This window comes from Chiloscyllium plagiosum, unplaced genomic scaffold, assembly GCF_004010195.1.
Source record: "Chiloscyllium plagiosum isolate BGI_BamShark_2017 unplaced genomic scaffold, ASM401019v2 scaf_52, whole genome shotgun sequence".
In the NCBI taxonomy this organism is placed as follows: domain Eukaryota; kingdom Metazoa; phylum Chordata; class Chondrichthyes; order Orectolobiformes; family Hemiscylliidae; genus Chiloscyllium; species Chiloscyllium plagiosum.
In genome coordinates, this window is record NW_025215381.1 from 1,245,675 (window position 1) to 1,256,719 (window position 11,045).

Genomic DNA, 11,045 nt, shown 5'->3' on the forward strand with positions numbered 1-11,045 from the left:
GACTGGGCCTTTATGTTCAATTCGCTTTGCTCCCTTGAATGTTGGTGAGCGCCTCATCAGGGCAGCTGTGCATGGCAGGCACGAGATGTTGAAATACCTGTGCTGCTTTTGTCAGATCCTGGTCAGTGTTAGCTCCCAGGTGCCTCCATCAATTGTACGTGTTAAAAAGGAAACATTTGGCAATGTACTGTTTCCAGCAGTCTCCTTAATTGACCAGTTTAGAAGCTTAAGGTTCAGCTTGAAGGAGAGTTCATTGGCAAGGGAACCCTAATGTGAAAGAGCCTTACAAAATCTATGATTACCACAAGGAATCTGATGTATTTATTATTTTTCAAAGTTGCATGATAGAAAGATAAATAATGGTCATCTTTTCTTCCTTATGAACAGAATGGCAGGATGATGTATCAGACAACCAATCAGAATATTCGGTTGGTTCAGAGGAAGAAGATGAAGACTTTGATGAAAGACCAGAAGGTCACATTAAAATTTTTATTCATTTGATTACCTTTGTTAGTTAGCATTTGAATAGTTTCTTCGAGCTTAACTTCTGCCTGTGGAAATGATGTGACACATGGGACTGTTGGGAGAGTATGTAGACTCTCCATACAGAGCTTCTGTTCGGAGAGAATGAACCTAACAATCTTCATAGAGCCTATGTGTAAAGATTCGGAGATGCCGGTGTTGGACTGGGGTATACAAAGTTAAAAATCACACAACACCAGGTTATAGTCCAACAGGTTTAATTGGAAGCACACTAGCTTTCGGAGCGACGCTCCTTCATCAGGTGATAAAGGAGCGTTGCTCCGAAAGCTAGTGTGCTCCCAATTAAATCTGTTGGACTATAACCTGGTGTTGTGTGATTTTTAACTATGTGTAAAGAGTGAGAGGATCTGACACCTTAGTGTGTAGAGTGTGGAATTTGACACCCTGCAATGGGACTGTCCGTTGGTAGAGTGTCAGTGTGTGGATGTGATACACTGCAGCAAAAATGTGTAGAGTAAGAGTGATCTGAGCGTCCTGCAGCAGAACATTATATGGGTTTTACTTGTCCTACTAGCTAACAGATTTATAAATAAAAACATTTATTTCTTTTCCTTTGACTCTGAAGGTCGTCGACAATCCAAGCGTCAACTCCGTGGTGAGAAGGACAAACCACTTCCACCTTTGCTGGCGCGAGTTGGTGGAAACATCGAGGTAATTGATGGCAGAGGTCGAAGTAGCATGTGGGCAGTTATAATAACTTTACACTGGATTAACCAAGTATCTGCATGATATTTATAGGCTGAATGTCCAGCTTGGTGTGCTGTAAATTCCAATGTTTAGAATCGTAGTGATGCGATCATGTGTGTTGGCTTGTGAAGAGAATCCCATTCGCTCTCCGGGGAATGGGTTACAAGTACTGACCAAATCGTCACTTCATCCATTCCTGCTGCTGACCTTTGTTTTTCTCTCTATCTGCATTCTGTGTAACTCAGTTTGGTCGTGGAGCAATTTTGCTAACCCTGTCAGAAAAGCTGCCCCACCATTCTTTGTGTCGCAATTTAGTTGCCAGTGTTTATGCTTTCCTTCACAGTGGCACTTTGTCTTGCTGAGTACGTTTGAACCTATGTTTGCAGGAGTAGGCCCCTTGAGCCTACTCTGTCAATCAACTAAGATTATGGCTGACCTGATCACACCATACTCCTGTCTACTCTCAACCTTTCACCTCTGGCTTGTCAAGAATCTGTTCAGAAATTCTGCTTTTCCCTGCTTGAGGGAAGAGAATTCCAAAGACTCATCTCATCTCTTCTCCTGCTTCCCCCCCCCCCCCCCCAAAAAAAAATTGCTCCTCATTTCTTTCTTAATTTTAAATAGTGACACCTGGTTCTGGATCCTCCCTCCAGAAGAGTTTTCCTTCCAACATCTGCCACTCAAGACCTGTATGTTTCAATCAAGCCACCTCTTACTGTTCTTCAAAACTCACACTGTGTGCACACTTAGCCCAGCCAACCTTTCCTCATAGATGACAACATAACACTTTTTTTTTAAAGCCCTAAATATTCTAGTATTAATTTCTGGGATGGCAGGGCTGATGTAAGAAGTGACTGGATCAGTCAGGAGTATATTCACTCGAGTCGAGAAGAATTGGTGGGGAGGAGGGGTAGCATTTCAGAATAAGCTTTCAAACCGGGCATGACAGGGAATATACAATGGATGTTCCTGATGACTGGCAAGTCCAGAACTGGGAGTCACAATTTAAGCATAAGAGAGTAGACTATTTAGAACTCTGAGAAATTATCTGGAGAGCGATGAACTTGTGGAACTCTCTGCTAAGGTAGCAGTTGTAGCCAAAGTTTTGAAAATTTTCAAGGCGGTGCGTGTAGTTTCTGGGGCTAACAGGATGAAGGGTAATGAGGAAGCAGAGACAGGGTACTGAGTTAACATAGCATATCATATGATAAGCTATAATCATATGGAATGATGAAGCAGGTTTGATGGGCTGGAAGCCTACTTTTGCTCCTATTTTGTGTTTTTTATTCATTTCTCTCTGCAATGAAGTAATTAATATTTTATTTTCTTTGTAACTTGCAAAGATTTTAGAATGCTGGTTCAGCAATTCCTGGGTTGAGGCACTCAGATCCTTCTGTATCCTGGAGCTATACTCCATTTTACTCAAGGTTTCTAATCTAAATCCTGAAGGGCAGTTCAGCCCTGACTTACCTCACTTATTTCACTTATTTATCAACTGACAAGCATTGTCAAAATTTACGTCCCTATTTTGAAACAGTGAGAGATTAATTAGGAGCAATGTCGCACACAATACATCACATTCCCAAGGCCCCTTTTTATCAATGGATTCCAACCATTATGAAAAGAACATGTGCTTTTTCAGGAACATGGCTGCCTCCTCCTCTTCTTCTCCCCTACCCCCCCCCCCCCCCCGAAACCACCACCTGCAGATCTAAGATAAGAATGTTTGTCTGTCTGACAGAATAATTAGTGAGACGAGTACTCGGCTGAGGCAAATTTGGACAGTTAGGATGGTGTGGGGAAATGCAGGAGACAGAGTCCCTGATTTTGGTTGCCAAGTGATGATAGCCTTACTCATATGAAATGTCACTGACTAATGTTGACTGTCTTGATTTCCTAGAGGGGGTCTTGAGACATGGCCCCTTCTCTCATGCAGGACAGACATTCAAACTGTGTAATGGGCTTCCGCAGGCAGACTAAAGAGAGCCTGCCCTGCAAACCAATACAATACAGTCACTGCAACCTCTGGTGCAGTGGTAGGGGAGGGGAGAAATTGGACTGAAGTCAGTGATTGCATAATGAACACCTTTTGGCTTTACTGATGGCAAAAATCCTATTTTCAGTGGAATAAAGGTAATACAGGAGGTGTGGAAGGTAAAATGTGAGAGCTTCCCTGGACTGCACCAGAAAAGCTCCAGTTTCAGTTACCATGCTCTGCCAAGTTACTTCTCTCAGGCCTCCCTCTTGGGCTGGGAACGAGCACAATTGACCTAAAACACCATTGGTTATGCTTCCTTCCGCAGTCAAATAAACCAAAGCGCAAAGCAGTGTCCCTCCTTAGACTGAAATCCCCTCCCCTCAAATGTTTCCTCACTCCTTCACAGGTTTTAGGATTTAACACTCGACAGAGGAAAGCTTTCCTCAATGCAGTGATGAGGTGGGGCATGCCTCCTCAGGATGCTTTCAACTCCCAGTGGCTGGTCAGGGATCTGCGAGGCAAGAGTGAGAAGGAGTTCAAGTAAGTTTGCCCTCCTGTTTCTTGTTGGAAACGTTACCACCGACATGGAAACGTACTGTTTTGTTTTTTTTCTTTTGAATCTGTTTATCCAGTGAATCCTGTCAGGTTGGTCTGTTTCATTGTAGGGCTTATGTATCGCTGTTCATGAGACATCTGTGTGAGCCTGGGGCTGATGGTGCAGAGACGTTTGCAGATGGCGTGCCTCGAGAGGGTCTCTCTCGGCAGCAAGTCCTGACCAGGATAGGAGTCATGTCTCTGGTGAAGAAGAAGGTTAGTGTCAAGACAGTTTTGAAATTACTTGAGTGATGGGTACAGTTGAATGATTTGCATCATGTTGGTCTAGATGCAGTCAGTGATGGGAGAATCCTTTTACCTTGGATGGTGATATTAGTGAATATTCTTCAGCTCTGAATGTATTTCAACTGCGTTTTGCTTTGCACAAGCATGTTATGCTGATAATGCTCAGCAGCCTCCAAAATGGCGAAGTGAATTCATATTGAAGAGAAGCCTGTTGGCAATACTGCTAACTGTCTTGTTTTATTGCCTGGACCAATGGAGGTAGTTAACCCTGTGGTTACAGTAGTGGCTCAGAGGACCTGACATGTTTGAATTTCACTATTTGGGGGTACGTTGTAAAAGTGATTGCAATACATCTCATTAGCTGTGTGCTGACACAAGGACAAAACTGATGGTGGATAATTTTTAAACTAACCTCAGAGGGAAAAGAAGCTGCCATCAGGCTGTATTACTGGGTGTTTCTGGTTTCTTAAGCAGTGGCTCACATTTATTACGCTGGTGGCGTGTAAAGCTGGGCAGTAAGTGCTTTCTTGTCAGATGGATTCTCAAAAGCACCTCTTTTGCATCTAAGTATGTTCACAACCCCATCTTCAAGTCTGTTTAGTTATTCTGGAGACTGGTGAATTCACCATCCTTTTTGTCCTTGTTGCTACCACTATTGCTGCTTTGCAGACCTGGCCATATTCTGGCTGTTTGTTTGTGTTGACTCTTACTCTGCTGTATAATAACTGTTGCCAGTAATGCGAGTCAGTGGATTGATCACTAACTTCCTGACTGTCCTCTCTTGGTATCAGGTGCAGGAATTTGAACACATCAATGGGAAGTGGAGCATGCCAGAGCTTATCCCAGAGGTCACTGCCGATTCGAAGAAATCATCCAGAGCCTCCTCTCCCGTAGTGAAGACAGCAACAACAACACCAGAGCCCAGTTGTAGCAACACACCCTGCACTTCAAAACCAGGTACAGGGAGGAACTGAGAAACAAACTCTGCATTGACCTTGTCCTCTGCACCAAAAAGGTACGCAGGGAAACAAGCCATGCATATAGCAGTACAGTACTGTACCTCGAGGATCAGAAGTCACAGTCTAAGGATACTGAGTAGACGATTTGGGATTGACATGCAGAGAAATATCTTCATCCAAACAGTGTTGAGCCTATGAGATACTCTGCCACAGAAAGCAGTGAGGCTAAAATATTGAATAACTCATTTGAAGAAGGAGTTAGATGTGGTGGGGCTGAAGGGATTCAAGAAGTGCGGGGAGAAAGCGGGAGCAGAGGACTGAGCTGGATGTTCGGTCATGGTCATGTTTAATGGTGGAGCAGGATTGTGTACTCCTATTTACAGTTTCTGTGTAGACAGAAATCTCCCTACCTAAAACCAGTCCATCGAGTAATCTCTCATCTGACCCCCACCCCAACCGTGTCTGTATCTTGCACTCCTCCCCATCTGTCTGTGTCTTGTGTGACCCCACTCTCCTCAAGGTACACAGGAGCAAATATTTCCTATTGCATCTGCTCTATATTAGCAAACTACTGGCACTAAAGTGCCATCTTCTATTGTACGAGCAGACGCCGGTACATGTCTGATTGATATTTTCTTGAATTTTGAATATCTAGCAACTCCTGCCCCAAGTGATAAATTGGAAGGAATTGGAAATCCTCCTGAAAAGGAGGTGACAGATTCCAAGGAGGAAGAGGCAAATGGTGGCGAGAAAATGGAACTGGAGGTAGTATATGTTCTACATAAACCGTGTGTAAACTGGGGAGGATTGTATTGTTTTGCATAGGAGGGGAAATGTTATTGGAGACGGTGTTCTTATGTGCAATCTATTGCACAAAATAGTAGGGTTTCCGGCCTGAAATGTCACAGACCTATTAAAAATTCACTTTAATAATAACACATAACCGTTTTGCAAGCTTTAGCTGGTGAATCCAATTGTGTTATGCTGTGACCATATTACAGACTAATTAAGCAGATCAGAATCTTTTCCAACCTTTTTATGTGTCTTCGATTTGCACAGTTCATAAGATTACATCCGTGTCGAATCATATCCTGATCTCGCAGCCATAGATTTAGAACTTTAACTTGACTGCTTTCACAAATCCATATCAACAGGAGTTTCTCCATGTGTTGTTATAATCATAGATCTCCAGTGCAAATAAAGCCCTTTGACCCGTCACATCCATGCTGGTCAAAACCAACCACCTAACTATTTTAACCCCATTTTCCAGCCCATTACCACATATGTGTTGGCATTGCAAGTGCACAGCTAAATGTTATGAAGGTTTCTGCCTCTACCATCCTTACAGGAGGTGAGTTCCAGATTCCCATCGTCCTCTGGTTGAAAATTCTTTTCCTCACATCTCCTTCTGCCCCTTGGCTTAAATCTATGACTCTAGTAATTGATTCCTCCAGTAAAGGAACGTGTCTTTTTTTTCCGTCTCCCCATCTATGATGCTCATAATTTTATGCATATGAATCATGTTCCCTCTCAATCCCTTCTGCTTGAAAGAAAACAACCTCACTCTATCCATTCTCTTTTCATTACTGAAGCTCTCCAGCCTAGGCAACATTTTTTATAAATCTTCACCTGGGGAGGGTGCAGTGCTGTCACATCTCTCCTATAATGTGGATTCCAGAACTGCACACACTACTCTAGCTGTCGCCTAACCAACATTTTGTGCAGTTCCAGCAATAGTTTCATCTGTCTTTGTACCTTACGGAACCAGTATACATGCACAACAAGGCCCCGTGGATCTTTAGTGCTTCCCAGAAACCTACCATTCATCATGTAGTGCATTGCCTCAACTGTTAGTGAATTCTGCAGAAGTGACACCAGCTAATGAAAACTGAGATATGCATAAAGGAATGTTATCTAATTGGGCTTCTTGCTTAAGCTGACCATTTGCTTTTGATTTTTGATTTCTTTCAGTAATCATTGCATCTAAACTGACTTGTTAGCAGGCAAAAAGTAGAAGTTGTTCCATAATAGCATACAATCTGACAGCATTGGAGAGGGGTCATTCAAACCATTATACTAGTTTTCTGATTCTCTGAAAGAGCAATCCAGTTGAGTTCCTGCTCTCTCCATAGCCTTGCAAATTTTTGCTTTTCCAGTAGTCCTCCAGTCCTATCTTGGAAATTCCCATTGAATCTGCTGCCACTGTCCTTTAGGCATTCCACATCACAACTGTGTAAGATAATGTTTTTAATATCTCCCATCTCCCTCTGATTCCTTTGCTCGTTATTTTAAGTCTGGATCCTCTGGTTCCAAACCAACCTGCTTACATTCATATGGAGGTATTATTTAGTAAAAATGGTGATAGGAAAGTCAGTAGTGAGATCATGGCAAATTTAGGTATCTGACTGACGTGTTTGAGCCTCTTGCTGTTCAGTGCTGTATTTTTAGGGTTTTATTTTTTAAACCCTTTTTGCGTTTCTTCCTTATTCTGCATGGCAGTTGCGTATGTTGATGTTTCTGTTTTAGACTCCCAGTACAGAGGAAGATCCTGTGACTATTGAAAAGGCTGAGACCCAGCACCAGCCACCGGTTAGTGAAGATGTTAAAGAAGTGCCAGAAGAGGAAAGGCAGAGTGGTGGAGTAGAAGGACAGGATGCAGTGACCAAAGATGAGAAACAAGGTATCAGATTAGATCAAAAATCAAAGGGTGAGGGATTCTGCACGGGAAACAGCATTGGTAACATTGACTGAAGGAAGAGGGCGATTTGTTGATACTGAGGGTGTACAGTGGATGATTGAAGCATAACAGTCGCTAAATGTCTTCAAGGCAGAAATTGATAAATTCTTGATGTCACAAGGAATTATGGGCTACGGGGAGAATGCGGGCAAGTGGAGTTGAAATGCCCATCAGCCATGATTGAATGGCGGAGTGGACTCGATGGGCCGAATGGCCTTGCTTCCGCTCCTATGTCTTATGGTCTAACAGTCATGGTTCCTGTTTCTGATTGCTGTAGAGAGTTTCTTGCTAATAGGGGAGACGGTGGCACAGTGGTTAGCACTGCTGCCTCACAGCGCTAGAGACCCAGGTTCATTTCCCTCCTCAGGCGACTGACTGTGTGGAGTTTGCACGTTCTCCCAGTGTCTGTGTGGGTTTCCTCCCACAGTCCAAAGATGTGCAAGTCAGGTGAATTGGCCATGCTAAATTGCCTGTACTGTTAGGTATGGGGTACATGTAGGGGTATGGGTGGGTTGCATTCGGTGGGGCGGTGTGGACCGAAGGGCCTGTTTCCACACTGTAAGTAATCTAAGGTGTCCAGGTAAATGGACCAAAGATAGTTAACTGGAGTTTAAATTACACAGTCATGCTTGAATGGCATAATTGGGTCAAGACAATGGATAGCATACCCCTCTCCCTGTGTACTAATGGAAGTATTTACAGTTACATAGGGTTGAACCCTGGGACAGACTGTTCTCTCTACTCTGGCTCCAGGTGGGGATGGGTCATACTGCAGGACAATCCATTCATGTTAAATAGAGGTGTAACTGTAAGAGTTCTCCACAAGCTTTGCATTTCAGTGCAGCTATAACTGAACTGTTGTCTCTTTTAACTGCAGAGACTGAAAGGAGTGGCAGGGAACCGACAGTCGAAAAAACCGATGTGACCTCGGAAGTGAAAGAAAAGGTTGAGCCAGAGACTGCTGTTATTAAAGGTAATGATGGCACTGAGTGACCCAATTGTCAGGGATTCCCTAAGAAGCACAGTGTGAAAAGTAACTGAGGTACTGTCTGACACAATCTCCATCAGCCTGGCTTCACCAAGCATACAGAGAGGAGCCTCTGATAACAACAGCCCTCTAGCAAACAGAGTTTGTGTGTTTGTTATTCACTAAACCTTCAGTGCCTGAGGTTTACTTGTGTCCAGTATTTTTTTAAAGGTGTTGATGACCTTATTTCAAGGAGGAGATTTCTAACTGTTCTGTCTGTTGATCTTTAATCTTGACCTCCAGATCTGTCAAGATCTCTTTCCCCATACGCATGCACCTGATTTGTCTTGAACTGCTGCTGCATTTCAATTATGGTGAAAATATGCCCACAATGCTGTTAGGGATAGAATTTTGAGCCAGAAACAGTGAAAGAATGGTCTATGTTTCCAAATCATGATAGTATATGGCTTGGAGAGGAATTTGCAGATGTTGACATTCCCGCGTTCAATGCCTTTGTGCTTCTAGATGGTTTTGGTCACAGGTTTGGCAGGTGCTGTCAGAGAAGCCTCAGTCACTTGTTACAGTCCATGTAGTAAGTGGTGCTGTGATGTTGGTGAAGTGAGTGAATGTCAATAAGGTTCCAATCAAGCAGGCTGCTGTGTCCTGGATGGTGAGGAGCTGCACTCACCCAGGAGAGTGGGGAGTATTCCATCGCACTCCGACTTGCCCCTTGTAGACAGTGGGCAGCTTTGGGGAATCAGCAGATGGGTTCCCCTGTCAAATTATGCTAACACCAAGGGCACAAGGAAGATCATAACTTGGTTGCCATGGCCAAGTTGGACCGAAGGATCTGTTTCCATGCTATACACCTCTCTTACTGTAATCAGGACTGAGATGAGAGATGTTTTCCCTCAGTGGTGAGCCTGTAGAATTTACTACACGACGAAAACACTGTAGGATTTTCAAGGAGTTGGATATAGCACATATGGTAAAGAGCCAAAGGATATGGGGGAGGTAAAGCAGGAGCAGGCTATTGATTTTGGTCAGCCTTCATACAGGTGAATGGCTGAGCAGGTTCAAAGGGGCTGAACTGCCTCCAACTGTTCCTATTTTCTATGTTTACTATTTATATATTTTCTACTTTTGTACAGAGGAGACTAAGACAGAGAAGGATTTACGATCTATTAATGTTAAAGATGAAAGCAAGAACAATGGGAAGAGGGAGGAGGACAGGACGGAGAAGTGCAAGTTCATGTTTAATATCGCCGATGGAGGCTTCACAGGTGACTTGTTTTTGAGTACATATATGTCACTAACCATTGTTTAATGCATTTTCATTGGTGAGAGATTCAATAACTTGGAGGGATGCCGATTTGAACATAATCAGCAAAAGAAGCACCTTCAATTGCAACTTTCAAAACGCAGTTTAAAGAACAAAAGAAATGCAGGATTCTGGGGAAAGGACTTGGGACTAATGAATCACACAGGTTGTTATCCAATCTGTCTCAGTGACAGCATGGAAGGACATTTTTTTGGGCCCATTGTTTCTATTGACTGTGTAGGAGCAGTTACCTACCACTATCTCACTGTCTCCCTGTACTTTCTGTTGAACCTTGCCTTGTCACTTGGTAGTCACATGAGTATGAGGAACTCTTAAAAATAAAAGTAAATGTTAGGCTTTATAGAGTCATAGAGATGTACAGCATGGAAACAGACCCTTCGGTCCAACCCATCCATGCCGACCAGATATCCGAACCAAATCTAGTCCCACCTGCCAGCACCTGGCCCATATCCCTTCAAACCCTTCCTATTCACATACCCATCCAGATGCCTTTTAAATGTTGTAATTGTACCAGCCTCCACCACTTCCTCTGGCAGCTCATTCCATACACGTACCACCCTCTGCGTGAAAAAGTTGCCCCTTAGGTCTCTTTTATATCTTTCCCCTCTCACCCTCAACCAATACCCTCTAGTTCTGGACTCCCTGACCCCAGGGAAAGGACTTTGTCTATTTATCCTATCCATGCCCCTCATAATTTTGTAAACCTATATAAGGTCACCCCTCAGCCTCTGCTCCAGGGAAAACAGCCCCAGCCTGTTCAGCCTCTCCCTGTTGCTAAAATCCTCCAACCCTGGCAACATCCTTGTAAATCTTTTCTGAGCCCTTTCAAGTTTCACAACATCTTTCCGATAAGAAGGAGACCAGAACTGCACGCAATATTCCAACAGTGGCCTAACCAATGTCGTGTACAGCCGCAACATGACTTCCCAACTCCTGTACTCAATACTCTGACCAATAAAGGAAAGCATACCAAACACCGCCTTCACTATCCT

At 43.5% G+C, this 11,045-nt stretch overlaps 1 protein-coding gene across 7 annotated transcripts in view; it reads left to right on the plus strand.

Annotated features, from left to right (window-relative positions):
* Positions 1-11,045, plus strand: part of chd3 (chromodomain helicase DNA binding protein 3) — a 115,173-nt gene that overhangs the window by 80,229 nt on the left and 23,899 nt on the right. For all 7 annotated transcript variants that reach the window (XM_043686918.1, XM_043686916.1, XM_043686922.1 and 4 more), the window contains 9 exons: positions 388-474; positions 1,109-1,194; positions 3,615-3,748; positions 3,874-4,018; positions 4,840-5,005; positions 5,663-5,772; positions 7,534-7,687; positions 8,622-8,717; positions 9,863-9,994. In XM_043686918.1, coding sequence (XP_043542853.1) covers positions 388-474; positions 1,109-1,194; positions 3,615-3,748; positions 3,874-4,018; positions 4,840-5,005; positions 5,663-5,772; positions 7,534-7,687; positions 8,622-8,717; positions 9,863-9,994 — 1,110 coding nt within the window. The remainder of the gene's footprint in view (positions 1-387; positions 475-1,108; positions 1,195-3,614; positions 3,749-3,873; positions 4,019-4,839; positions 5,006-5,662; positions 5,773-7,533; positions 7,688-8,621; positions 8,718-9,862; positions 9,995-11,045) is intronic.